This window comes from Schizosaccharomyces pombe (assembly GCF_000002945.2).
Source record: "Schizosaccharomyces pombe strain 972h- genome assembly, chromosome: II".
NCBI lineage: Eukaryota > Fungi > Ascomycota > Schizosaccharomycetes > Schizosaccharomycetales > Schizosaccharomycetaceae > Schizosaccharomyces > Schizosaccharomyces pombe.
The window spans coordinates 3098146-3122448 of record NC_003423.3 but is presented as its reverse complement, the minus strand read 5'-3'; the positions used below and the strand labels follow the sequence as shown (position 1 = coordinate 3122448).

At 36.0% G+C, this 24303-nt stretch overlaps 12 protein-coding genes and 10 long non-coding RNA genes across 22 annotated transcripts, besides 1 other annotated feature; 11 read left to right on the top strand and 11 right to left on the bottom strand.

The window, feature by feature from the left end:
- otg2 (alpha-1,3-galactosyltransferase Otg2) lies at nucleotides 1–1678 on the top strand. The gene has a single exon (NM_001022218.3). The coding sequence runs from the start codon at nucleotides 45–47 to the stop codon at nucleotides 1161–1163; it is 1119 nt and encodes a 372-aa protein (NP_596297.1). The 5' UTR covers nucleotides 1–44; the 3' UTR covers nucleotides 1164–1678.
- Nucleotides 203–1872, bottom strand: SPOM_SPNCRNA.1580. Its single transcript, NR_150472.1, has one exon. It is a non-coding gene; the product is annotated as a non-coding RNA (long non-coding RNA).
- Nucleotides 1467–1670, bottom strand: prl23. Its single transcript, NR_150646.1, has one exon. It is a non-coding gene; the product is annotated as a non-coding RNA, poly(A)-bearing (long non-coding RNA).
- A 51-nt stretch (nucleotides 1873–1923) lies between the features above and the next one.
- otg3 (alpha-1,3-galactosyltransferase Otg3) lies at nucleotides 1924–3612 on the top strand. The gene has a single exon (NM_001022217.3). The coding sequence runs from the start codon at nucleotides 2092–2094 to the stop codon at nucleotides 3220–3222; it is 1131 nt and encodes a 376-aa protein (NP_596296.1). The 5' UTR covers nucleotides 1924–2091; the 3' UTR covers nucleotides 3223–3612.
- On the bottom strand, nucleotides 2677–3005 carry SPOM_SPNCRNA.5971. The gene has a single exon (NR_195321.1). It is a non-coding gene; the product is annotated as a non-coding RNA (long non-coding RNA).
- On the bottom strand, nucleotides 3566–4803 carry pre3 (proteasome core particle subunit beta 1 Pre3). The gene is made up of 4 exons (NM_001022216.3): nucleotides 4725–4803; nucleotides 4599–4681; nucleotides 4414–4546; nucleotides 3566–4230 (listed from the first exon to the last, which is right to left on the bottom strand). Exons 1-4 carry the CDS (start codon nucleotides 4778–4780, stop codon nucleotides 3822–3824), a joined length of 681 nt encoding a protein of 226 aa, NP_596295.1. The 5' UTR covers nucleotides 4781–4803; the 3' UTR covers nucleotides 3566–3821.
- SPOM_SPNCRNA.5970 lies at nucleotides 4591–5717 on the top strand. The gene has a single exon (NR_195320.1). It is a non-coding gene; the product is annotated as a non-coding RNA (long non-coding RNA).
- Nucleotides 5665–6428, bottom strand: SPOM_SPNCRNA.5969. Its single transcript, NR_195319.1, has one exon. It is a non-coding gene; the product is annotated as a non-coding RNA (long non-coding RNA).
- Nucleotides 5940–8218, top strand: pdk1 (serine/threonine protein kinase Ppk21/Pdk1). Its single transcript, NM_001355802.2, has 5 exons — nucleotides 5940–6266; nucleotides 6370–6606; nucleotides 6661–6770; nucleotides 6834–7004; nucleotides 7055–8218. Exons 1-5 carry the CDS (start codon nucleotides 6063–6065, stop codon nucleotides 7986–7988), a joined length of 1656 nt encoding a protein of 551 aa, NP_001342881.1. The 5' UTR covers nucleotides 5940–6062; the 3' UTR covers nucleotides 7989–8218.
- Nucleotides 8052–9997, bottom strand: SPOM_SPBC1778.09 (GTPase-activating protein). The gene has a single exon (NM_001022214.3). It carries the CDS (start codon nucleotides 9723–9725, stop codon nucleotides 8481–8483), a length of 1245 nt encoding a protein of 414 aa, NP_596292.1. The 5' UTR covers nucleotides 9726–9997; the 3' UTR covers nucleotides 8052–8480.
- On the top strand, nucleotides 8509–10103 carry SPOM_SPNCRNA.5968. Its single transcript, NR_195318.1, has one exon. It is a non-coding gene; the product is annotated as a non-coding RNA (long non-coding RNA).
- Nucleotides 10104–10171: 68 nt separating this feature from the next.
- On the bottom strand, nucleotides 10172–11161 carry SPOM_SPNCRNA.5967. Its single transcript, NR_195317.1, has one exon. It is a non-coding gene; the product is annotated as a non-coding RNA (long non-coding RNA).
- arc3 (ARP2/3 actin-organizing complex subunit Arc21) lies at nucleotides 10212–11334 on the top strand. The gene is made up of 4 exons (NM_001022213.3): nucleotides 10212–10250; nucleotides 10297–10396; nucleotides 10477–10752; nucleotides 10849–11334. The coding sequence occupies exons 1-4, from the start codon at nucleotides 10245–10247 to the stop codon at nucleotides 10989–10991; spliced, it is 525 nt and encodes a 174-aa protein (NP_596291.1). The 5' UTR covers nucleotides 10212–10244; the 3' UTR covers nucleotides 10992–11334.
- On the bottom strand, nucleotides 11179–12562 carry SPOM_SPBC1778.07 (carnosine N-methyltransferase). Its single transcript, NM_001022212.3, has 2 exons — nucleotides 11987–12562; nucleotides 11179–11869 (listed from the first exon to the last, which is right to left on the bottom strand). The coding sequence occupies exons 1-2, from the start codon at nucleotides 12486–12488 to the stop codon at nucleotides 11250–11252; spliced, it is 1122 nt and encodes a 373-aa protein (NP_596290.1). The 5' UTR covers nucleotides 12489–12562; the 3' UTR covers nucleotides 11179–11249.
- SPOM_SPNCRNA.5966 lies at nucleotides 11994–13419 on the top strand. Its single transcript, NR_195316.1, has one exon. It is a non-coding gene; the product is annotated as a non-coding RNA (long non-coding RNA).
- A 221-nt stretch (nucleotides 13420–13640) lies between these two features.
- fim1 (fimbrin) lies at nucleotides 13641–16207 on the top strand. Its single transcript, NM_001022211.3, has 3 exons — nucleotides 13641–13941; nucleotides 14018–15506; nucleotides 15561–16207. Exons 1-3 carry the CDS (start codon nucleotides 13708–13710, stop codon nucleotides 15680–15682), a joined length of 1845 nt encoding a protein of 614 aa, NP_596289.1. The 5' UTR covers nucleotides 13641–13707; the 3' UTR covers nucleotides 15683–16207.
- A 60-nt stretch (nucleotides 16208–16267) lies between these two features.
- On the bottom strand, nucleotides 16268–16603 carry SPOM_SPNCRNA.5965. Its single transcript, NR_195315.1, has one exon. It is a non-coding gene; the product is annotated as a non-coding RNA (long non-coding RNA).
- Nucleotides 16269–16626: an LONG TERMINAL REPEAT.
- Nucleotides 16627–16662: 36 nt separating this feature from the next.
- lam2 (guanyl-nucleotide exchange factor Lam2) lies at nucleotides 16663–19547 on the top strand. Its single transcript, NM_001022210.3, has 2 exons — nucleotides 16663–16797; nucleotides 16919–19547. Exons 1-2 carry the CDS (start codon nucleotides 16730–16732, stop codon nucleotides 17331–17333), a joined length of 483 nt encoding a protein of 160 aa, NP_596288.2. The 5' UTR covers nucleotides 16663–16729; the 3' UTR covers nucleotides 17334–19547.
- Nucleotides 17508–19352, bottom strand: spo6 (Spo4-Spo6 kinase complex regulatory subunit Spo6). The gene is made up of 4 exons (NM_001022209.3): nucleotides 18701–19352; nucleotides 18517–18649; nucleotides 17749–18470; nucleotides 17508–17702 (listed from the first exon to the last, which is right to left on the bottom strand). Exons 1-4 carry the CDS (start codon nucleotides 19163–19165, stop codon nucleotides 17598–17600), a joined length of 1425 nt encoding a protein of 474 aa, NP_596287.1. The 5' UTR covers nucleotides 19166–19352; the 3' UTR covers nucleotides 17508–17597.
- Nucleotides 19548–20085: 538 nt separating the features above from the next.
- On the top strand, nucleotides 20086–21806 carry SPOM_SPBC1778.03C (NADH pyrophosphatase). Its single transcript, NM_001022208.3, has 2 exons — nucleotides 20086–20315; nucleotides 20496–21806. The coding sequence occupies exons 1-2, from the start codon at nucleotides 20284–20286 to the stop codon at nucleotides 21592–21594; spliced, it is 1131 nt and encodes a 376-aa protein (NP_596286.1). The 5' UTR covers nucleotides 20086–20283; the 3' UTR covers nucleotides 21595–21806.
- Nucleotides 21751–24178, bottom strand: rap1 (telomere-binding protein Rap1). The gene is made up of 3 exons (NM_001022207.3): nucleotides 23988–24178; nucleotides 23570–23941; nucleotides 21751–23486 (listed from the first exon to the last, which is right to left on the bottom strand). The coding sequence occupies exons 1-3, from the start codon at nucleotides 24081–24083 to the stop codon at nucleotides 21873–21875; spliced, it is 2082 nt and encodes a 693-aa protein (NP_596285.1). The 5' UTR covers nucleotides 24084–24178; the 3' UTR covers nucleotides 21751–21872.
- SPOM_SPNCRNA.5964 lies at nucleotides 23236–23522 on the top strand. The gene has a single exon (NR_195314.1). It is a non-coding gene; the product is annotated as a non-coding RNA (long non-coding RNA).
- Nucleotides 24179–24303: the final 125 nt, after the last annotated feature.

Here is a 24303-nt window from a genome sequence, read left to right as displayed (position 1 = left end):
GAAAGCACCACCATTTTATAATTTGGCAATCAATTGCCATTAAAATGCGTTTATATTTTAGTGCTTTTCGCCATCCCAAACGACTAGGACTGTGTTTACTGATTACCTTGAGCATTATTTTATTAGGTTGGCAATGTGTTTTGCTATACAATCATAGTCCAGAAATACAAAGGTCAGTTTACACACTGACAGGGTTGGCGCCCTCTTCTAAGATGGCATTTGTAACTATGCTTACTGTACGCGCCGCTAATGGGGAAAACGAAGTAGAAAATACGCAACAGGATTGGTATTATAATTCAACTAGGCTTCTCGTTCACCGACTTGTCAAATTTAAACCTACGAAAAGCAAGTATCCCGTTGTAGTGCTAGCCATGAAGGGAATTGATCAGTGGAAGCTTGATCAATTGCAGGAAGACGGAGCTATTGTTAAAGTAGTCGATCCACTATATGCTCATGAAGTGGTTGACGATGTCAATGACATTGCCCTACTGGATTCCCGATGGAGTATGATGTTTACCAAGTTGAGAGTTTTCGAAATGTACGAATATGATAGAATATGTTTTCTTGATAGTGATATTTTGCCTATTAAAAAAATGGACAAAGTTTTTGATGTTCACCAACTCTCCTATAGTAAGGATTCTGTTCTGTTTCCTCCCACCCTATTCTACAAGCCTAGGCGCAGCATTTTTTGGAGACGCTTTACAGAAGAGTTTGCAGCTTACGGGCTGACAAGAGACGATCTTTATCCCTACGTTTTCGCTGCTGTGTCCGATCCAGGTATGTGGCATGAAACTCCTCCTCCTTTTAAAGATTATTTTAATGCTGGTCTATTCGTCTTTAAGCCATTGAAGGCACATTATAAAAGGTTAATGGCATTAGCAAGGTTTCCAAAATTGTATGATAATGCAAACATGATGGAGCAAAGTTTGCTAAATTTTGCATACAATTCAGCAGGTGCTTTTCCATGGGAGTCACTTGATTGGACTTTTAACGGACTTTGGGCTAGAAAAAATGACTTACCATATCTAAAAGCAGTTCATGGAAAACATTGGCAACCAGAAGGAAGTCTAGGTTATGATGAAGACACATCCAAGCTATGGTGGGATGCGTTTCAAGAAATGCAAACGTATCATGACCAACAACGTAATGCTGATTTATATTAAACAGATGAAAGCAATTTTCATGTCGTGATCAAGTAAAAAATAAGGCGGCTTTTGACTTTTAAGAAGCAGTTATTTTCATTTAATGTATTGCTGACAACACGTACTGTTGAAAGGCTATCTCATTTTTACAGTCATTCTAAAATAATTTGTGTTTCCTCCGTCCTTTTTTAAAACCACTATACTATTCAAATTCATATACACGATCGATGGGATTCTGGATACAGGTAAACCATAATCAAAAAAATAGCTTCCTCTCTGTATGCAAATTAGATCACGTATGTTTAAAACTCACTGAAAGTTCAATGGTTTCAAGAAATTTTGCTCCTTCTTAAAAAATTCCTAATTAGTGTAAAGAATCAAGTGTTAGTCCTATCATCAATTTTAAAATTGTAAGCAAACATGTTATAAATGCTTTTTCTTTGACCAAAGGAAAACCAACGGATTTATATAAAAATTGCTAATTAGTGAGCATACGTATCCTTAGCATGTTTTTCATTTTTAGATTTCAATAAGACATTTGAAAATGTTTTAGGTAGCAAATCTATTTAAAAGTTGTTTTAAATATATATATCAAAGAAGGCTTGGTTTTAGATAGAGTGAAGATGGGATAGAAAATATCAATAGCAAGTAATTGATAAATTTTTTAAACCTTTTAATGTCAAATAACAAGTACTGTAAACTCAAATAATCTTAAAATTTTACATGAAAAACTATACTTCGTACGCATTACATCGTACCTTTAGTCTCCTAAATTGTAGTCAGCCACTACCAAACTCAATAATACAAACTACATTATATTTATTGTATTAAACCTAGCAAGTCTTAACGAGATATAGTCAGTTATAATCCTAGGGTTTTTATTATTCTGGTGGGGATTTTATAGCTATAAACGAAGTTGCGGAAAGCGATAAAATTTGCTTTATAGAATATGAATTTCTTTAAGCGGTTACGCTTACATACCAGGCTTCTACTTCGCTCAAAATTTGTCTTGATTTCACTAATTCTTTTGCTGAATTTGGGTTTACTTTTAGGGATCCAAATATATCGGGATCCCGCATTTCCTGGATCGCTAATTTCATCGGCAGCCTATGAATTTGGGCTTCATAAGCATGGCCCATATTATAACGATAATGTAGATGATTTAAAAAGGTATACATTTATGGGCTTACTTACCCTTCCTACTTCAGAACATGATGTATACTTCAATGCTACTCGAGTACTAGTATACAAGCTGAAACATCATCCTGAAACGAAAAGTAAATATCCCGTTCATGTCCTTGTTATGAAAGGGGTTGATGAATGGAAAATTGAACGATTGCGACTTGATGGGGCCGAAATAATTATGGTCGATCAAATTAAAACTGAAGACTTAATTGAAAGTGGTTTGTCTATTGGCATGGGCAGTTATCGTTATCAATACATGTTCACAAAACTCAGTGTATTTGAGCAAACACAGTTTGATAAGGTCTGCATTCTGGATAGCGATCTCCTAGTATTGAAAAACATGGATGACATTTTTGATACTCCCTATGTTTATGAATCTCCTGCAGAACCCGATATGTTTAGCTTTCCTATCTTTAAGAAGCCAGATGATGAAGAGGATTATCAGTTTAGCGACAATTTCGATGCCTATGGTGCTCCTCGCTCAGAATTCTATCCATATCTTCTTGGCGCATGTGACGATCGTAACCCTGGACATGCGACGCCCCCAGAAGAATCTGAAACTTTTAATGCCGGGCTGATGCTTGTTCATCCCAGTAGTCTTCATATGCATAGGATTAAGAAGATAGCACGTTATCCTTATATGTATGACGATGCTAGAATGATGGAACAAAGTTTATTAAATCTTGCTTATAATAAATATGGTTGGTTTCCCTGGACGAGGCTCGATTTTTCATATAATGGAGTTTGGGTCACCGAAGAGGACTTACCCTATCTTCGTGCTGCTCATGGTAAATTTTGGGAATATGACAACACGGAGTTTCCCCAAATTTTGACTGCCGAGTGGCATAAAGCGTTCGGAGAGTTGCTGGCTTTTCATGACTATGTTGTAGAATAAAAAATGAAGGGGGGCGTTTATCTTTAATGTTTTCATGCTTCATTATTTTTTTGTCCCACTTCCATTCCTTGACCTGTAACTACGGTGTACCTGTTGAAGAGCTTAATACATATCTCACCGTGTATATTCTTACCGTTAAAGTTTGTTCTTTTCACATAATTTCTGCATTCAATTTTAAACAAAAAAAGACACATCATATTTTATTCTTCTTTAGAAGGGTCTACCGGTGTTCGGACTAATTTTATATTTTACATGGCTGATTACAATTTTCTTGTATGAAGCTGATAATCAAAATTTTAAATGTGCTTGCAGGCATCTTACAACATTTTTACTCTTATGACAATTACATAGGACTCATAACAATAATATTCTTTCACTATCAACAATATAACTACACTTCGGTAGTTAACTGTAACTATAAAAAATCTTTCTATTTTAATCATCACAAAGACTTATCTCACTGACCAGAAAAGTAACTTTTCTTCATGACCTTGCACTCCAAAAGCTACAAATAATGAGACAGGCATTAATAAGGTCAAGTCTAGCATAAGCATTGGGTATCAGTATAGTCACGTAAAATAAAAGGAAACGTGAAGTACTTAGTGAGTAAATACGGGAATAGGGTTAGCAGTATCAATGGCAAAAAATTTACGCTCCATTCCATCTTTATTTAAAATGACCATTCGAATGGTACCACCACTGCTGCCATCGCGTTCCATGGCTAAAGCAACAGCGTTCTTTAAAAATTCAACAGCCTCCTCTTGGGTCATATTTTCGCGAAAGTTAGCATCGCAAAATCCATAAATAAAAGCAGAACCACTTCCTCCAATAGCTAAAGGTTGCTTATGCAAACTACCACCTAACGGAATACTGTAAACATCTCCCCCAGTTTTTTCATCATATCCAGCAACAATTAAACCTGCACTAAGCATATTTTTGTTTTGATAACACATTTCAGAAGCTAAAGTAGCAGCTGTATGAACACTAGGGTCATGGCCAAATTGAATACTTCATAATCGTTAGATAATTTTTTTAACAACAATAAAATGAAAAATAAAACATGCAAAAAGGCTTTAGTAATCATCTAGTAAACATAAGGACTTGAGAGTAAGTCGATAGTTTATTCTAAAGGATAAACCAGCTAAAGCAGCCTTAATTTACAGTCATTCGGTTCATTCAAGGGTAACTTACCGATACATGGAAAGATAGTATTTTAGAAGATCAGCCACAGTTTGCGTATCAGCAGCAGAACCACTGCGACAGCACCAAATATTGTCTGTCAGCTGAGTCAGCTTATCAGTGACACGATTTGCAATATATGCACCTAGCAACGTTAGAAATCAAAGAACGAAAAGTTCTGATATTCCAATACACACCCATAGTTGTTCGAGAATCTGCAGCAAGTATAACGCCATCTTTATAACGGAGCGCCGTGATGGTGGTACCCATACGAATTTCTCTACAAAGTCAGAACTTTCAAAATCAATTTCCCGCAATCATACCCCTTTTTAATAGCATTAATGTCAACATTCATAGTATCTTTCACAGTAGTGGCCATTTTCAGAAGTTTGGTGAAAGGTTAAAATGATTAGGGACTTGTGTATGGTATTGAGAAGCAGCCAAAATTTAGGTAACATTGCTACCTGCATATGAAATTGCAGTATGAATATAAAAAATTGTTATTCAATTGTAAAAAGTGTTGAAAGAATTCGTATATTTTTTAAGAAATTCTTTAACGACTATAGATAAGGGTATAGTATTAAAAATTTTTGATCAAAAGTTACAGCCGACTACAGAGTTATAACCATGGATTGAACTTGAAAGTGCTCAGCTAGAAATTAACATAGGAAAGAATGAAAGAATCTAAAAGTTTGGGACTAAAAAGGTTTCTGAAGATTTTGTTTTCTTAATATTTGACGACTGCTTATATTTGGTTTACTTACGCAAATAACATGAAAAAAACCATAGCTATTGAAGAATGAAAATAATATGACCATGATCTTTTAACAAAAAATGAAGATATTGGAAGTTCGACCTGGAATGATGTATATATATTTACGAGAATTTCTTACGACGGATCTTCTAAACTGTGAATTAGGTATCATGTTATGTTTCATTTCTAGCGAAGCAGAATTCCAAGCAATATTGAGGTGATAGGGGATGTTCCAAATTCTGTTAATCGCCAAATTAATTTTGGAATTAAGGCAAGAAGCATTTCATTAACTACAGTGTATTTTGCTTATTTTAGTAAGGCAGTATCCCAAAGACAACTGGCTTTCTAAAAATCTCTTTTGTTTAGGTGTCTGTTATTTCAACAATATGTACATATATATATTTATTTATAAACTATTTCAAACATATTCAAGCAATTTATTGCTTTTTAGAGCGAATATCGCCATGGATAGCTTAGCGTGAGCTTAAAACATTGAATTAAAAAAATTTTCATTGCCGTTCCAAATTGTATCGCTTTCGCTAATGCTATAAACACCCAAAGCAATTTTTTTGTACTACCATCTTCAGGTCATATCGAAGTATCATTAATGCGATGTAAGACTTTGATGGGTATGATAAGGCTATCAAGCTGCTTAATGAGCATTTTTTCTTTGACAATTCGACCTTTAATTTATTGTTTACATGGCATATTCTACGTTTTAAATTTATGTAATAATGACGAGGATTGGAGAAATAGGGTACTCTACTTAGTGTTTACATCCTTCACAGAACACAACTCCAAGGCCAGCAACTCCACAATTAAATGCACGGTGTTTCAGTTGGAATCGAACAGCAAACGTAAAGTAACTCAAACACAACTTCATTTTTCATGAAAACCTCTTTTATAAATGATGGATCTGGAGCATAAACGCATTAGCCGAAGTACATTGCCGGATTATGCGGATCCCGATTACTTCGAGGCTAGAGGTGAAAGAAATCCGGTAAAACCTCAGTCTTCCAACGTAGTACCAGGAACAAGTCATATAGGATCGATCAAATCTCCGGCGGATTACGTTTTTGGTGACATTATAGGAGATGGATCATTCTCAAAGGTAAGTTGATACATTGCTTCTCAGTTCAGAAGTTTTTCAACCGCAGGTCGATTAACCTATGGACCTTCGATTACTGACGAATAAGTTGTCTAATATTCGTTAGGTGAGAAGAGCAACTGATAAAAAGAGTTGGAAGGAGTACGCTATCAAAGTCCTTGATAAAAAATATATTGTCAAGGAAAATAAGGTTAAGTATGTGAATATAGAGAGAGATTCTATGATGAGACTTAATGGGTTTCCTGGTATCTCTCGTCTTTTCCATACATTTCAGGATGATTTAAAACTTTATTATGTGCTTGAACTTGCACCCAATGGTGAACTTTTGCAATACATCAAAAAGGTATATTTTTTCATTAGTCTATTCATTTTTCCTTTATTAACTAAGCTTTGGTAGTATCGTTTTCTTGATGAGAATTGTGTGCGCTTTTATGCTGCTGAGATTTTATCAAGTATCGAGTATATGCACTCCTGCGGTATAATTCACAGAGATCTCAAGCCAGAAAAGTATGTTTGAGTAGTGGTCATTAAATGTTCGTTTCCTTTTCCTAATTCTAACCTATTTTTTAGCATTTTATTTGATGGAAATATGCATGTAAAAATTACCGATTTCGGCACAGCCAAAATCCTACCCCCTAAATATGTAAATAGCCCTGATTACACTACCTTTCCAAGCTCCTTTGTTGGCACTGCGGAATATGTTGCTCCTGAACTATTGTCTAGACAAGTTGTTTCAAAATCGTAAGAAAACCTATTATCCCAGTCTATTTTTTTTCTGACAAATATTTAAGTTCCGATTTATGGGCTTTTGCGTGTGTTGTTTATCAAATGATTGTTGGTTCCCCTCCTTTTCATGGCAGCAATCCTAATAATATTTTCAAAAAGATAATGAGCCTGGAATATGAGCTTCCAAAGCTCTTACCACCTGATATCGTTCCTTTGTTTAGCCATCTTTTCCGTATTCAGCCATCTGATCGATCTACAACCCAACAAATAAAACAATTTCCTTTTTTTGCTACTATTACTTGGGACAATTTATGGACTCAAGATCCTCCTCCTATGCAGTCATTCCGGCCTAATTATAACATAGCCATTCCTAATGCTCCTGCTTATTATCGCTCAAATGTGACAGCCGCAGCTGCTGCTAATGCTGCCGCGGCATTTGCTTCTGCATCCATTGTAAAGCATCAGGAAACTGCTCGACGTCAGGAGCTTCCTACGGTAAATCGTTTCACTGCTCCAACTGCTCATTATGGCTATGCTTCACTTCGAAGCCATCAGATGCCTGTTGACAGACTTTATTACAAGTTGGTTCCATCGTCTGAGTCGATCATTGAATCTACCTCGGTCTTCGTATCACCCATTCCAAGTGTACCTGAGGGTAATAAGTTTCCATCTGGACTCTCAAAAATGTTTTTGAAAAGAAAGCAAAGGGTTATGCTATTAACTGATGTTGGTCGATGCGCTTTTGTTTGTAAAGGAAAACATGAGAGACTTTTTATCGAGATGGAGGTGAACTTGAAGGATTCCAGTGTTGTAGTGATTTTTGATGAAAATAGTTCCAAGCGATTCTTGATTGAAGATAAGGTCCAGTCCTGGATAATAGAAGACAGTTCCGGGGATGTCACCAAGTATAAAGACAAAATCCTTAAGTTTGCTGATGTTGCGTCTTCTCATCAATCTCGTTCTTCAGAAGAGAATGTAGAAGAGAACGAGGAAGAGTAACCCCATACCTTGTTTTATTTGATTTTTCAACCCATTTACTACCTTCTTTATATTTTATTATTTGTCGTCAGTGTTTTGGTAATATTTAACTATTTAAGCTATACATAATTAGAAATTACGACGCACCTAGGAAGTCGCAAGATGGAGAGGTATTATGTATACATATATATGTATAGTATTTATAATATATATACTTGAATTAATTTTATGTTAAAATTCCATTTCTTTTGGTGAGATGTTAAAATTATAATATTAGTAAGAAGAGAGAGTTAGATAGGATCGATTTAAAGCGCATACTCTTGATACCAATAAAAGTTTTGTGGTATCAAGGAAATAATGTTTATCAACGTTCCAAATTAAAACAGAAAAAGAAAATGATAAATGTTCAGGACCCATTATGCTAAGCTCTGTGATATCAATCCTCATCTTGTTGACATATGTTACATCATGTGGGCCACAATTAATAAAGCTATTAAAAAAGAGTTAGAAATATCAGTTTCTCTTACTTTTAGAAGAATTTTCAGAAGGCATTTTTTCCCAAAATAATTGAATTCTAGCAAGCAGGGCGTTATCGTTTTGAATGGGAATAACACCTGACAGAGCTTGCATTACTACTTCAAAGTCTGCATCAATTAGCGTGTCCCACATTCCTTGTATAACCGCAAGAGAAGTGGCTTGCAATAACCTGACAGTTTGACCTTTGCTTCCACCTAATAAAAACAGGAGATCCCATATACGTAATTGAGTATGGAAGGGCACGCATTGATGAAAAACAGTGAGATACCAACGTGTAGCAAAAGCAGATGGTTCTGCTCCAATTTCCGCCAGATGTCTGCCTGATTGTGTAAAACTTAACTCATGCTTAAGCATGTCAAAAGCCTTTAAAAGTGTATCAAACCCGGAAGAAAACAAGTCCCCCATGCCTCTATTTTCCAATAAATTTACCATCATTATAAATGCTTGTTCTTCGGGATAGTAAATGAGCAAGGTCGCAGCAATAGAAGCCATTCCTTGAACGTATCCAACACGAGGTATATAGAGAGCTACAGCATGAAGAACTCTAAATAGTAAACGTTGCCCTCCAATGTAGCGTTTTCGGAATAAGAAATGTGTAGCAGCTGTTCTGGGAACATCTAGGTCAATTTGAACATCATAGTCACAAATCTGCTCGTTCAATTGGTAATACTTGTCAATCAGTTTTTTATCAGGAAGAGAATCCACAAGAAAGGACCACCACGCAATAGATCGCCAACAATCTGGAATCCCCTTAAATGTACGTAAAATTAACTTACGAGTTTTTCGAAAAGAATGGAGCTGATTACCGGAAACGAGGTGTATTGAACACATCGATTTCCATTTTTGAATACGGGAAAGCTCTTTAGCTGATATTTCGTTGCGGTCATGCGACTCGCCGGGAACAACCATGAAGATGCTTTCATCAACGTACTTCAGCATGTCATCATGGCCGATTAATTTATTGCCAAGACGTTTGGCAGGGTTTGGTTTATCTAATGTTGGGTCTTTACTAACTTTATAGAACCCTAAATTATTAACATTAAAGTCTGAGCGATAGTTTCCGTAACGATCCACATTTTCCAATGACTCTTTTGTATCGATTTCTTGAACTTTTCCATTAATAGGTTCTGGTATATTTAAATTATTCTTGTCTTCTTGTAACCTGTACAACGACCGAATTCGTTGCAAATTGGTTGTTCTAGTTGGGGAAGGGTTTTCCATGCTCTTTCAGATATATCCTCAATTCCGTCACTCTGGAGAAAACAGATTACCTACTAAACTGTATTAAAATATCCAACACAGAAAGATTTAACAGGGGGGAATTGTTTCCGATGTAGTAATGTTTACGGTCCCAAAAGACCGTCTATCCCCATATAAGTCAGTACGTTAGATCCCAAAATCAAAATAACCAAACATGAAAATCTTTTTTTGACGTTTTTATAATTTTTCAAGCAATAAATGCATTCGTGCAAATGCTTATGAATTTGGTTCTCGCTACAAATTTATTGGCTCTATGTCATTTCCATTGATGAAAACTAGTTATAAAGTAGAGACCGAGACCCGATCACAAAACAAAAAAACGACACGCTATATTGCTTTACTGTAATTACATAGCTTTTCGCTATTTTGTTTAAAGAAAAGCTAATTTATCACTATTGATGCTTGACGAAATGCTCCCTATCGGCACATTCAGCAGGTGCTCAAGTTATCCAACAACATCATAAGCACTAGACATTAGATATGCCGGTATGTTCTAAAGTTTTGAATTTTTGTTGCTGACATGTTATGAAAGGCCTATCATTCCTCCTTCTTAAGTCTTACGGACGTCCCTACCACGGGAAACATAGCAATGCTGCCGTTGAAAACCAAGTTTCGTGGACCGGCTTATCCTGGTATGTTCCAGATATTTGTCAACTCTGTTTAAAGACTATTCTTAATGTTATTAGAGTACTTTCTAACATTTTTTATACAGCTGATGAGAGTCAAATGGATATTATTGATGAATGCATTGGGCTGTTTCGCGCCAATTGTTTCTTCCGCAATTTTGAGATTAAGGGACCAGCAGACCGTACTTTAATTTATGGAACATTATTTATCAGTGAGTGCTTGGGAAGAGTTAATGGACTCAATTATCGTGATGCTGAACGTCAACTTAATAGTTTAGCGTTGGAGAATTTTTCTATTCCTGGCTCTGCTGGCTTTCCCTTGAATGCATTATATGCTCCTCCCCTTTCTCCTCAAGATGCTGGTAAGATTCACCCAAACTGTGGCATTAGACATATAGATGTTTGTGCCGCTAATAGCTTTCTTGCTTTTTTTTTCATTTGCTAACTATTAAAAAAAGAAATAATGCGTACATATCTTACTCAATTTCGTCAGGAACTTGCTTATCGTCTTTTGTCCCATGTATATGCAACTGAAAAGGATCATCCCAGCAAGTGGTGGACTTGCTTCAGCAAGAGACGTTTTATGAACAAAGCTTTGTGAGTCTATTAATTAATAATTTGGCTCATACTGTATTTCAAAGCCTTTATGTTTTTCCGTTTCCTTTATTTCAAATGCGGCTTATAAAGTTTTTGAAGCGTACGAATGGCTTATTTAATGTAGGCAGTTTTATACGTAGATAGTAGATGCAAAAATAATCGCTTTACTTTCATGTACAAGTTATCAATTAGCTTTGTTAATTATGCTAAAGGAATATTTGAATGATTAAAGTCGTAATATTCAATGTTGGTTCAAAAATTTTTATTGAAATCGTAATTTTGATTTTTGCAAACGGCAGACCCAATAATGAGGATGGTATATCCATTCAAGCATACTTCGTTTGTCCCCCATATAAGTCGTGTCGACCGAATTGTGCTTTAAAACCTCAAATCCCATACTATCCATCACGTAAAACAGCTGCTCGAGAGTCAATTCAACGAAAGGTTGTTGCTGGCTATCACTGTTAGAATTAGAAGTACCTTCTGACTCAAAATGATACAATAAAGGCCCGAGATTTATCCAATAACCTCCATCTACCAAACAGTTTTTAATTGTATCCAAATAGTCCAGTATGTTTTTTGTAGTGTCTATAAAGAAGCAGGTAGCTACTACTTGAAACGAATCACGACTTTCTTCGGTGCCGTATACCTCCAGGAAATCCCCGGCTGCCATTGAAAAGTTTTGTGAATTCCGCAGATATTGAGAGGGAACTGCATCAGGAATATTTAATGAACGCACCTGGTCATCACGCATGACATGGTTCGAAAATGAATGAATATAAGGATACACAAGAAACTGATTTTCCTGCTTTACGCAATTCAGTATGAAATGCGACGTTAAAAGCATAAAATATGAGAACTCATTTCCTTGGCATGCAAAGCCTATTAAATGTTAGAAGCTATGTCCAAAAATCCAAATTTAGAAAGAAGTTAGAAAACATGTAATCAGATAAATAATAAATCATGCTATTTTTGATTGATAGTATCAAGTGTACCTACCTTCCACAGCTATATCAAAGGCCAATCTTCCTAAGCCGGAACCTGGAACAAGTACACGAATTTTAGATCTGTCTATAGAATCAGATGGGAAAAGTGAATTTAGTTCCTCGATGAAAGGAGCATATGTAGTACGGCGTTCCTCAACACATTCGGTCGACCAATCTCTCGCAATTTGCTTGAGAGTGCTTGAAACTTTTTGCATCATATCAACATTGACATGAAATAACTCATTTTGATCGAAATCACTGCAGAACACAGGAATGGCTGCGTTAGCGATTGCTTCAGCAAGCACGCTGTTCTGCTCGATACATTGATCAATCCTTGAAAGATGCTTTAAAAAATTGTTGTCAGAGTCCTGTAAGAGTAAGTCCTTGTGTTCAAAAGACAACCTGCTCATCGATTTTCTCTTCTGTTGTGTTATTGTATGAGCATATTGCCTGTACAAAAAGAACGCGCTTAAAACTTCTTTCAAAACTTTTACTTCTTCCTCATCATATTCCATAGTTTTTTTTGATGTTTCTGAGCTCTATCTAGACTTTAATATTTTTATCATCTAAGTCGCAATTTTGGCGTTGTGGAGAAGTTAAACCTCTAACTTGTTGCTTCATTGAAGTTGGAAGTGTTGAAGAAACCAATAAGTTAAGAATATTATGGTTAATATAATTATGTTTTATGTATTTCATTAGCTTTTCAAGTTATGTTTATATCTACTGTGTTTGATTGCAATATTGAATCATCTCTGCTGAAAATCCCTGCAACGCGGTGCCTCTATGAAAATAGTGTTTGCCTTTTGCAAAAATCCCATAGGTTTTATTTGGATAGTTGTCAGACAATATTTTACAACAGCAGCCGCAAAGGAAATTCACCATGCTTCAACAATACCGGAACAGCTAATCTTCTGAAGCATCGTTATAGTAGTATTGTGAGTTTTGTAGATTATAAGAAAATAATATAAGAGAATCTTGGTGCACGCAGTAATATCATACAATATTTATATTGCAGCTTATAAACGAGACTGGAAATACACGTGAAAAGGTAGTCAGGTTAAAAGTTTAACCCTGTGACATCTGGCTAATCTTTTATCCTATTGCGCAGTTAAAAGCGGGAATTACTTCTTTTTCTTATATTGTATCAAAAATTGTTGGCTTCAGTGACCTAAACCCTTGAACAAAAGAAAAAAAACACGAATTTTCACGGCCGGAAAAACTTTCTGCAACGTTTTACAAAGGATCTACTATCATAGTAAGTAGAAATTTTGGCTTCTTGACATATAGTACTAAGTAATTTTCAAGTCGATGCATCAGTTGACTTCAATTGAAAGAGCTTGCTAGTTTGTGATGTTTATGGCATTTGAATTCGGTAATATCGCTAATTTGATATGGACTTACGTTTAGCTTTTTATTCTGTAAAAAAAATTAAAATTCAATGTAGTTGATATCCCAGCTATATATTCAATCTAAAGCTACAACGCAAGACATCGTCAAGTAGTAAATTACTTTTTACAATTGCAAATTAACTTTTAACAGATTGGCTAAGCAAACGTGTATTAACTCATTTAGCGAGCGGATCAAAGTTTTGCTCTACGCTTCTGTAAGTATGATGTATGTGCATCAACAACACGACGTTAATCCTTGTCACGTAGCAACTGCAAGCCACCCAAAGCACACATCGTGTGGTTTCGTTTACTATACATTTTTTGGTCAAATTTTACTTTTAAAGAAATGTTAGCTCTTAAACTTCAAAAGAAGTATCCGGAGCTCACTAATGAGGAAATTCTAACCTTAACCGACCAATTTAACAAACTTGATGTGGATGGAAAGGGATATTTAGATCAACCTACCACTATTAAAGCCTTTGAAGATTCAAAGAAGGGTTCTTACGATGAGGTCCGTGAAGCAATTCGTGAAGTTAACGTTGATTCGTCTGGACGTGTTGAACCCGAAGACTTTGTAGGAGTAAGTAATGTTTTCCGTAATTTTCACGATATGTGTCTCTATATCGCTTCATCAATTGGATTACTAATGCATATAGATTTTCAATGTTTTAAAAAAAGGTGTAGAAGGTACTGAAGTAAAAAAGGGTCGGATTACTATCAAAGGATCTTCCTCAAGTGTTTCTCATACCATTAATGAGGAAGAGCGAAGAGAATTTATCAAGCATATTAATTCCGTCTTAGCTGGAGACCCTGATGTTGGTTCCCGAGTCCCCATCAACACTGAAACCTTTGAGTTTTTCGATCAATGCAAAGATGGTTTAATCCTCTCAAAGTTAATTAATGACAGCGTTCCCGACACCATTGATGAGCGTGTACTCAATAAACAGAGAAATAACAAGCCTCTTGATAATTTCAAATGTATTGAAAATAACAATGTTGTTATTAACTCCGCAAAAGCTATGGGTGGTATCTCCATTACCAACATTGGTGCCGGCGATATTTTAGAAGGTCGTGAACATTTGATTCTTGGTCTTGTTTGGCAAATCATTCGCCGCGGTCTCCTTGGAAAGATTGATATTACTTTACATCCCGAGCTTTACCGCCTTCTCGAAGAGGATGAAACCCTTGACCAATTTCTCCGTCTCCCTCCTGAGAAAATTCTTCTCCGCTGGTTCAATTATCACTTAAAGGCTGCCAATTGGCCGCGTACTGTCTCTAACTTCTCAAAAGATGTTTCAGATGGCGAGAATTATACTGTGCTGCTCAACCAATTAGCTCCCGAACTCTGTTCACGTGCTCCTCTTCAAACTACAGATGTTTTGCAGCGTGCTGAACAGGTTTTACAGAATGCTGAAAAATTGGATTGCCGCAAATATCTTACACCTACCGCTATGGTTGCAGGGAACCCTAAGCTTAACCTTGCCTTTGTTGCTCATCTCTTTAATACTCATCCAGGTTTGGAGCCTTTAAATGAAGAGGAAAAGCCGGAGATTGAACCATTTGATGCAGAAGGTGAGCGTGAGGCACGTGTTTTTACCTTGTGGTTGAACTCTCTTGATGTTACTCCATCCATTCATGACTTCTTCAATAATTTACGAGATGGCTTGATTTTGTTGCAAGCTTACGATAAAATCACACCTAATACCGTTAACTGGAAAAAGGTGAACAAGGCACCTGCATCTGGAGATGAAATGATGCGTTTCAAAGCTGTTGAAAACTGTAATTATGCAGTGGACCTTGGAAAAAATCAAGGTTTTTCTTTGGTAGGAATACAAGGTGCTGATATTACTGACGGTTCTCGTACACTCACCTTAGCATTGGTTTGGCAAATGATGCGTATGAACATTACCAAAACTCTACATAGTCTTAGCCGTGGAGGTAAAACTCTTTCAGATAGTGACATGGTTGCGTGGGCCAATTCTATGGCTGCTAAAGGTGGTAAAGGTTCTCAAATTCGTTCATTCCGTGATCCTTCTATTTCCACTGGTGTGTTCGTCTTAGACGTACTTCATGGAATTAAGAGCGAATATGTTGATTACAATCTTGTTACCGATGGTTCTACTGAAGAACTTGCTATTCAAAATGGTATGTATATATATTTGATATATTTTTAATTTTCATTACTAACACATCGTTTAGCTCGTCTTGCTATTTCTATCGCCAGAAAGTTGGGTGCCGTAATCTTTATTTTGCCAGAAGATATTGTGGCCGTTCGTCCTCGGTTGGTCCTTCATTTTATTGGCAGTTTAATGGCCGTATAATTTGTTTCGACTTAACTATAGCTTTTAACGAAACGATTTAACACATGTGTTTTTCCCAATTTAATTACTTATATTGCGAACAACTTCGGAAGTGAGTACGTCGCTTTTGACTCGCTATGTTATTAGTGGTATGTCATATTATAGATAACTTTGTGTTGTTTTATGATACATCTTAACCCGTTTTTGTCCCTTTAGTATTGGGTAATCCTTATCCTAATTAATGTTTGAGGAATTCTGAAGCTGCACGACGAAACGTAGTCATTTTTTCTCAAACTGTAGAAAATAGTTAGCTTTTTAATTTCATAATGAAGGGAAGATCATTTGTATATGTAACTAATGGTAAGTCTCTGTAGGCCCAAATAGTACGGACTGCATATGCAAATCAGCTTTCTAAATAAAGCATTCGTTGGGAGAACGTTGGTCTACCAAGCCCTAATTTTCAAACACAATAAAAAGAAATAAAAATGTATATATGTCGATTAACATTTTTTACTTTAATAAAATATTCGGAATCTTATAACAATATTATTTATTATCAGATTACTTAACATAATACACATTACGTCCACCGTATATTGTCCAACTATGTCAGCAATACTACACTACGCTATGCTACACTACGTTGCGTATCACTATATGTCATATGTTGGAATACTAGCTAAGATCCGTTTATTGATAATCACGGGTAACTATCCTTCTATATACATAGATACCCGTTGATAACAACTATTTAGAAATATTATAAATAGCGTTACAACTGAACCTCGTTCCTCAGTTCAGTTATGAGCTATATTAGTGATAGGTAACATTATAACCCAGTTAATACAATACCTATACTCAGTTGCTACTTATACAACCTGTGTATTGTAATATAATAGACCACAAGGAAAACTCACCGCAGTTCTACGTATCCTTAAATCAGATACCAAACTGCGTAGCTTACAAACTACTTATAACCACCATTCAAAACAGGTTAAATCGTTATTGCCGATTGGACTTTAAAATACATATTGCTACCTTTACTGCTATCTAAGTTTAAATTCGAAGATGATTAAGCCAAAGAAGTTGTCGTCGTTGATGAAACAGGCAGTTGAGGAAACTGTACCGTCTATCATGTAAGCATTTAGTGAATTTGAAGTTCATTCTTACTTCAAATCCAGTGGGTACACCTGTACTATTTTGGAGCTTAGATATATAAGTTTATTGTTGAAATATTCTGAGGTATTAACAAACTAGGGTTTTTACCACTACTGGCTCGCTGCTAGCTTATGTTTCTTTTGAAGATCCTAAAGATGGTTTAAAACGTCTGGATTTAGCTAAAAGGGTTAGATCTATTGCGGCTTTAGCAGGCAACATGTATTCACTTTATACTGCAACCAACCCTAGCCCTTTGGTCGCGGAGTCTACAGACGACGTGATTGCTCATCAAAGAGATGTACTTTTTGAAACAATAATTGAGTTTGAAAGGGGGAAATTATTAATAGCCGCCATTTCAATTGATGGGGCTGAAGATAAACTTTACTCCAAAGACCCATTATTATTAGGGATTGTTGGAACAGAAAACGCAAAGGAAGGAATGATGCAAATCAAATCTGAACTTTTGAAAGAGTGTATCACCAATGAGCTTTCCACGCTTGGAAAACCAGTCTAACTTATTTTAAATCTATTTTGATTTAAACTCGATAATGTTTGGAGCTTTACTTGCATTGTTTGTTACAATCATAGGCTTAAGCCTGACCTTGGTTTAAGAAAAGAATGCTACAACACATCATTATATTGTTAATTTTCTCTTCCCTTTTAGCAGATTATTTTGAATTTTTCATTTGGACAAAGGATATATTGATTTTACGGTTTATTTGAATGTTTGAACTTGCTTTCTGGAATTTTTGAGACATCCTTAAAACTTGAACTAACGTTAATTTGTCCGAATTGGGCGTCGGATTAGCAAAAACAAATCATCTAAACCCTGGAAATTTTCATCTTTCTCTGCAAATCTTCTATGATGTTTTCCGCCCAAATGCTATCGATGTGTTAGTGCTGTTTTTGCTATGATTGGTTTAACTTACCCTTTCCAAGTCCTTGTATCTCTCACAGCAGTTTTCACAATATCCTGATTTTGTTTCGATTTTCACCTTCTTGTGAGCTAGAGGATCTGCATCGAAGGCATTAGGTGGTTGTCGAGGACTTTGGTTAGCCAAGGTGTTTTGTTTGTTTATTAAACGAGGTTCAAGAAGGTTAAGTGGAGACATTGCGGCGCGTTTCTCTACCGGTAAGAGGTTTTCTGGCTTTGGAAACTCTGTCGGCATTTGTTTTGCACCATCAACTGCTGATTCTGTGATATTATAGTCCCCCATGATTTGACGCACCAACACACTCGCTGAATTTTTAACAACGTTATTTTGGTTAGTTTGATTAGTGCAACTTAAGAGCTGTTTTCTGATTTCGTGAGCTGGATGGTTATGTTTTGTGATTTTTAACTCCCTTCTTCTACCAGTATTAAATGGACATCTTCCTTGTGCGGTTATAGCAAGACTTGGCCATAAGATCTCTCCAGAATCCAATGTTTTCTCCCATTCTCGTACTGCAATTGGCTTATAGTATTGTGATAAATCTCTAATGCAGAGGAAGTATTCACGAAAGTACTCGACGTTTTTGCTTGGCACGTAAAAGTCTTTGTCTGATGTACCATACACTTTTTCACCGTCTAGGAGAGATTGCAAGCACGAAGCTGAGGTATTAACCAGGCTATCAGAGTTGAGTAATGTAAAGAGGATTCTGTTCAATAGTTCTAAGAAAGTTAGCGAAGGTTACACTGATATATTAAGAAGACTTACTGTCCAGGAGCCAAATTTTCATATTGGCAGTTTTCGAAAGGTAAAGTACATCATTCGGCTGGCACATTTCTGGGTCGGTAGTCCTGGTGGTAATGAAATGTGTAACTTCAAAAGTAAATAATGTTGCTACTTTCTATATATGTGTTAGTTTTGATCTGCGCAAGTTCTTGCATGAACTACTTACGGCTCCAAGATTATTAATCTTTTGCGTAACACGACGCTTGATTTCCTCATCAACGTTGTCAAAGTAAAATATAAAGTTGGGAAACGCCAATCGATAATCTCTTTGCCAGTAACGAAGTTTGGAAACTCGAATGCTGGTTCTTGGTATATCCTTGTTTCGCGTTAGGGAAGGTTTTACACAGTAGTTTGAAAAAGCAGTGGGTGGGAGAGCCATCTTTGCTGTGGCTTTAGCAGAGTCAAAGGCATTTTGATGAGGCATGTGCGTTTGTTGTTGAGGGTACCAGTCGGAGCATGAAGTTGCGCAAGCTGCAGTTTGACACAGTTCTTTGTCCGAAGTTTCTGTTTTATAGCTAAGAGGATTTTGAATATCTCTCTTTACTTCTTCGTTTATATTTTGTATACTGGGATTTTGGTCGACTAGAGGAGATCGAACAAACGGCTGAGACTTCACTGAATAGAAGTCCATACTCTTCCGGATTGACTCGGAAAGATTTTTAGGAAGAAGAAGTATGTATATATATTCCTTGGGAGGCTGATGAATTCACCTGTTGGTTAATCCTACTTATGTCTGGCTTTAATATTCAGCAATGGCCTCGGTAAGCAAGATGCAGGTTTTCCTCTAGAAGTAAAAAGATAAACCTATCTTTTTTTCTGTGGAAGTTTGGAGGAGTATCCTGGATATATATACAATTTGATTTTGTTTGTTTACTCAAATATTTTCTCATATTCACCTAGTATTGTTTGTAAACAAAAGCCTCGCCTCGCGTATTAAGCCAGTAAATTAAACGCGCGACACGTCGCGTTGCGTATCACATTCATACTAAATAAATAAGCTACTTTGGCTCCATTTGATAGTTTTGCTGGGTTCCTTTGTAAAAATTTTTTTAGTATTCATATGATTAGAAAATATATATTTACTTGATTCAAGCTTGTAAAATAAACATAGACCCAATTTTAAATAAATAGGTACCTAAAAGTCTAGGTAACATTGTTACACTGACACGTGAGAACTTTGTAGTTAATTAATCGTCAACATAACGAAAACAACTCAAAGCAATTCCCGTAACTGTCCATTTAGGAATTAACCAAAAAAACAAACAAACAAAATCTATTTTTATTCCAATGATACTTTTATGACTCACCAAGGCGTTAATAATTGCGAAAACACATACCAATATGTTTACAATTATTTTTTTAACGAAATTCGTTAAATACTTCATGGCATTTGAGAAGTTGTATGGCAATCGTATTTAACGGAGACTTTTTCATATTCAGTATCCCTTTTCATTTGGAACTTTAAGGTTTTCCCAGCTGAGAGTTCGTTTACATCATTTTATTAGATTTTTACTTGCAACTTGGGTTCGACTTTTAGTTCACTCATAAATTGTACCATTACCATTACGCTGGTGCATAAATAACCCTCCTTCTGGTCCTCTCTGTTCTTCATTTCCATCTTTCATTTTCTATTCTGCGTATTTTAACAGTTAAACAATTGTAGAATTTATTCGAGAGATTTGCAAAATTCTGTTTTAATAATTGGTTAGGTTTAATATTCTTTTCGTCTTTCAGAAATCAAGTTTAAGTATGCAGGGTTTCAAAATAGCTCGACATTTTGAGTAAGTAGTTAATTGTTAGTTCTATTTAAAGCTACTTCAAACTTGATAATTCATATCATCTGTTTTGCATGCTCATGGAACGTACCGCTCAACCCTTGCTAATACATGTGCAATGTAACACATAAAATCAATTTTTGATATAATAATCTTAAAAAAATGAGTTTTCTAACGTTTTTCAAGGCTTCCGACTGCCCCTTCTCAGTTCTTCGCAGGAAGCTCATTAAATAGGCTTTCGTTTCTTAGGTCTAATCGAGAATTTTTAAATAAAGCCTTTTATGATCATACCACTCGCTTTCTTCCTTTTTGTGACTTAAATCCGGCTCTACTCGTAAAGGACGATAAATTGGTCACTCTTTCATATCCTCAGATATCCAAATATTTCACGTTCTCCCCTTTTGAGCACACTGATAAACAAATTGCTGAACGATTTTCCAAAGGAGAAAGTTTACCTGTCCTTGTCTACATGGGCAACGAAGAAAGAAATGGACCAACAGATAATTGGAGTCAACACAACGTTTTTGCCATTGACATTACTGGCATCGATGAACTTCAGCAATCGATACGAGACAATGGAGGTACTTTCGTTAATCTTCGCTCTATCTTCACCGAACAATATCAATTGAGCGCATCGGATTCTGGTGCTTGTGCTTTTGCACGCTCTATTCTTGACTGGATTTCAAGGTACAGATTTTGCCCGGGTTGTGGAAAACGCAACATACCTACTATGGGCGGTACAAAATTGGTCTGCAGTGACGTTTTATTGAACGACGACTCAAACTGTCCTTCAAAGAAGGGTATTAATAATTACCAGTATCCTCGGACAGATCCATGCGTAATAATGGTTATATTGTCTCATGATATGCAACACATTTTACTTGGAAGAGCTTTGCGCCATCCGAAAGGACTGTATGCATGTCTGGCAGGCTTTCTGGAGCCAGGGGAAAGCTTGGAAGAGGCCGTTGTCCGTGAAACCTATGAAGAATCTGGAGTTGACGTAGAAAAGGTTTTATATTATGCTAGTCAACCCTGGCCTTTTCCTCAAAGTTTAATGTTGGCTTGTTTTGGAATTGCCCGAAAAAATGCTAAAATCCAGAGAGATAAAGACTTAGAATTAGAGGATGTGCGTTTTTTTTCCCGAGAGGAAGTTCTTCGTTCTTTGGAATGGGATGCCAAGGATGGACCTGCTCCAATTTTATTTCCCCCTAAACTATCCATCGCTAGAAATTTGATCCAAGCATTTGCATATGATGATTGGACAAATTCACAAGTTAAAATGTAAAGGAAGTTATAAAAATGGAAGTTTAGCTACTTTTCCAAAGATAATAAGTGAATTTTCTAAAAAGGTTGATTTACTCTGCTACATCAAAGCAAATATAATCGGCTCATCAGAATTGAAATATTCACACCTACTAAATCCAGAAACAAAAAGAATTTTGTTAAGTTCAATATAAAATATTTATATAATAAAATCATGAATTATGCATAAAAAGATTCGTAATATTGTACAAGTTTAGGTCTCTTTAGAGAAATAGAATTTGGGCAGAGATGCTCGGCAATTTAAGAAGTTTGTTTTGAAAGTAGTTTAGCAATGGCAATTCGTACTCTTCCACCCGTAGATTCCATAGCTTCAAGGAATTGTTGTTCTGTTGAATTTGTGTACCTTAAAATATTGTCGATCGCTTCATCAACCTCACGGTGATTTACTGACGACCTTAAAATAGAAACTTCATTTTGTAATTCATGCATTGCTAAGTTAATAAATTTTCCTTTCTCTTCACTGGGTACATGACCTGCAGGTAATGTAGTTACTTTTTCATTATTATCTGACGGTATGATTATAGTCGGACCGGTATGAGCTTCTTCGTTAACCATTCTGTATTTTTTCTGCTTTTTGGTAACCGGTTGCTGCATGTTCTCTTCCACTTTCTTATGAGAAGCTGCATTTCCTTCTAACGAAGTGTGAGCGACTTTTGTGGCACCAAAGCTTTCTGGAGACCGATCAACAAAAACCTCGGCGTCATCGTCGGAGCCTTCATGTTCACGCACATCTAATCCTGATGACCCTTTAGAGCTTTTTCCTTGGGATTTTACTTTTATAGGTGAAGAGTAACTTGATGTCACTTGTTTCTCAAAAGCCTCTTCATCATCTGAAGACTTTTCTGAAATGTTTTCACTATCACTATAGTCACTCAGCAAAGGAATCTCGAGGTCTTCACCAGGTTTGACGAAAATATTATCAGAATTGGATTTTCTTAAACTCATGTCATCAAGCGATCTAAATGAAGTTTCACGCAAGGTTTTTTCGTGATCATCGAGACAAGTAAATTGGGGTTGACCAATAGGATTGTTAAAATGAGTTTTTCGATTTAATGGAGATAAATGTTGAGAATCAACCAAGTGTAAGGGATTAGATATAGAGCGGTACATGCTGTCTGGGTTTGAATAAAAGAAAGGTCTATTGGTTCGCGGATCACTTAAGCTATTAACAATGGGTACTTTCGAAGGTGTATTATCAATCGAGTCATCAGCTGCATATGCTTTCCTTTCAGAGAATATCAATCGATTGGTAGATTTGACAGTATTCGGTTCAGAAGCACTAAATAAATATTTCCTTTCTATCATTTGGTCGTCAATATCAGCAACCTCATTATCCGAAGTTTCATCAAGCATTGCAGATGTTTCTCTATCTGATAAAATAGCAGGATCAACTCCTTCAGAATTTATAAAAGGAAAAAAATGCATAAAAAGCGCCCTCCATTCGGAAAATGTATGTCGGTTAGAAAACCTTCTACTCAACAGAGCACACAATTCGTTTAGACTTCTCTTTTTTCCAAATTGGGATAAGTATGCATTGATTAAGTTTAGGTCCTCATCTACATAATCAACATCTATCGAAATGCGTCTCATCTTAGAAAAATAGAAGTAACTGTCAGAATACCTTTTATTATTCACTAAAGCTTTATTTTCGCTTTTTGAAACCGAAGCAGACTTGGAAATCGGGGATGATAGAGTTTGTTCATGTGTGCTTTGTGTATAATCCTTTTGGGACGAGTAAGGCTTTACAATTATCCTTTGGCAATAATTAGATTCATCGGAATCAGATACAGGTGGTAAGCGTTTTTTCATGTACTTATAATGTTGCCGCCAGGATTCAAGAGAATGTTGAGGATACTAGGAAACCGTAGCCGCCAATATAGAAAGCGGAAAATGTTAGAAAAAAAATAAAAAACAATTAATGGTAAGCAAGATCATACCTTTCTGGCGAGTTCCTCATAAACCTTTGTACCAAAGCGGTTTATATCATTCTTATGCACATGGTCAATAAGAATTTTTTCATCTTCTAAAGTGAACAGTTCTCTCTTTCTAAACCCATCATGGGTACGATTTACGTCGTCTTGATTTAATTCTACTTCGAAGGATTCCGTAGGCAAAAGTTTTCCTTGTTCAATACACTGAGTAATCCACGCAATTTTTAACATTTTATGTCGAAATTCTGGATTACGCTCGAAAAATCCCTTGGGAATATCTAAGTCCGAGACGCGTTCATCTTCTGCGACTAAGTAATAATCGTGTTTAGTAGGGTCAACTTTATCAAAACTTAAAAATTCAATTTTTCCTTTAAAACACTAAATAATAATGATTAGAAATTTTTTGATAATGATTAATCCATACATCAATTGCATTTTTGAATCCCCTAATATGTTCAAAGTTTTTTGACACTGCAAATAAAATGGACGAGCCATCGCTTTTGGTGAATGTAAATGACATAGTTCATACTTTTATTCTTTTTTTGCGCGTAAAAATGAGTTAAAAAATAAGTAATTTACTTTACAATCAAGAAATGCTGGATGAGTAAGTGGAGTGAAGTAGTGCGTTCACCATGTAACGTTGGAAAGTATGCGAATAAGCAGAAGGCAAAAGCATTATAATTTATATATTCAAGCATAAGCTTACTTTTAAAGCAATAACCTGACAAAGAATTATATTC

Excerpts from the sequence above, each read along its gene's own strand:
- otg2 (NM_001022218.3), top strand. The coding sequence starts at position 45 with ATGCGTTTATATTTTAGTGCTTTTCGCCATCCCAAACGACTAGGACTG.
- otg3 (NM_001022217.3), top strand. The coding sequence starts at position 2,092 with ATGAATTTCTTTAAGCGGTTACGCTTACATACCAGGCTTCTACTTCGC.
- pre3 (NM_001022216.3), bottom strand. The coding sequence starts at position 4,780 with ATGGCCACTACTGTGAAAGATACTATGAATGTTGACATTAATGCTATT. Across the intron at positions 4,682-4,724 it reads ATTAATGCTATTAAAAAGGG|AGAAATTCGTATGGGTACCA; the intron begins GTATGATTGCGG and ends CTGACTTTGTAG. Across the intron at positions 4,547-4,598 it reads AGATTCTCGAACAACTATGG|GTGCATATATTGCAAATCGT; the intron begins GTGTGTATTGGA and ends TAACGTTGCTAG.
- pdk1 (NM_001355802.2), top strand. The coding sequence starts at position 6,063 with ATGATGGATCTGGAGCATAAACGCATTAGCCGAAGTACATTGCCGGAT. Across the intron at positions 6,771-6,833 it reads AGAGATCTCAAGCCAGAAAA|CATTTTATTTGATGGAAATA; the intron begins GTATGTTTGAGT and ends CCTATTTTTTAG. Across the intron at positions 7,005-7,054 it reads AGACAAGTTGTTTCAAAATC|TTCCGATTTATGGGCTTTTG; the intron begins GTAAGAAAACCT and ends CAAATATTTAAG.
- SPOM_SPBC1778.09 (NM_001022214.3), bottom strand. The coding sequence starts at position 9,725 with ATGGAAAACCCTTCCCCAACTAGAACAACCAATTTGCAACGAATTCGG.
- arc3 (NM_001022213.3), top strand. Across the intron at positions 10,397-10,476 it reads TCGTGGACCGGCTTATCCTG|CTGATGAGAGTCAAATGGAT; the intron begins GTATGTTCCAGA and ends TTTTTTATACAG. Across the intron at positions 10,753-10,848 it reads CCTTTCTCCTCAAGATGCTG|AAATAATGCGTACATATCTT; the intron begins GTAAGATTCACC and ends TATTAAAAAAAG.
- SPOM_SPBC1778.07 (NM_001022212.3), bottom strand. The coding sequence starts at position 12,488 with ATGGAATATGATGAGGAAGAAGTAAAAGTTTTGAAAGAAGTTTTAAGC. Across the intron at positions 11,870-11,986 it reads CTTTGATATAGCTGTGGAAG|GCTTTGCATGCCAAGGAAAT; the intron begins GTAGGTACACTT and ends AACATTTAATAG.
- fim1 (NM_001022211.3), top strand. The coding sequence starts at position 13,708 with ATGTTAGCTCTTAAACTTCAAAAGAAGTATCCGGAGCTCACTAATGAG. Across the intron at positions 13,942-14,017 it reads AACCCGAAGACTTTGTAGGA|ATTTTCAATGTTTTAAAAAA; the intron begins GTAAGTAATGTT and ends TAATGCATATAG. Across the intron at positions 15,507-15,560 it reads AGAACTTGCTATTCAAAATG|CTCGTCTTGCTATTTCTATC; the intron begins GTATGTATATAT and ends CACATCGTTTAG.
- lam2 (NM_001022210.3), top strand. The coding sequence starts at position 16,730 with ATGATTAAGCCAAAGAAGTTGTCGTCGTTGATGAAACAGGCAGTTGAG. Across the intron at positions 16,798-16,918 it reads GAAACTGTACCGTCTATCAT|GGTTTTTACCACTACTGGCT; the intron begins GTAAGCATTTAG and ends TTAACAAACTAG.
- spo6 (NM_001022209.3), bottom strand. The coding sequence starts at position 19,165 with ATGGACTTCTATTCAGTGAAGTCTCAGCCGTTTGTTCGATCTCCTCTA. Across the intron at positions 18,650-18,700 it reads AGATTAATAATCTTGGAGCC|AAAGTAGCAACATTATTTAC; the intron begins GTAAGTAGTTCA and ends ACACATATATAG. Across the intron at positions 17,703-17,748 it reads GATACAAGGACTTGGAAAGG|CATTTGGGCGGAAAACATCA; the intron begins GTAAGTTAAACC and ends ACACATCGATAG.
- SPOM_SPBC1778.03C (NM_001022208.3), top strand. The coding sequence starts at position 20,284 with ATGCAGGGTTTCAAAATAGCTCGACATTTTGA. Across the intron at positions 20,316-20,495 it reads AAAATAGCTCGACATTTTGA|GCTTCCGACTGCCCCTTCTC; the intron begins GTAAGTAGTTAA and ends ACGTTTTTCAAG.
- rap1 (NM_001022207.3), bottom strand. The coding sequence starts at position 24,083 with ATGTCATTTACATTCACCAAAAGCGATGGCTCGTCCATTTTATTTGCA. Across the intron at positions 23,942-23,987 it reads GATTCAAAAATGCAATTGAT|TGTTTTAAAGGAAAAATTGA; the intron begins GTATGGATTAAT and ends ATTATTATTTAG. Across the intron at positions 23,487-23,569 it reads ATGAGGAACTCGCCAGAAAG|TATCCTCAACATTCTCTTGA; the intron begins GTATGATCTTGC and ends ACGGTTTCCTAG.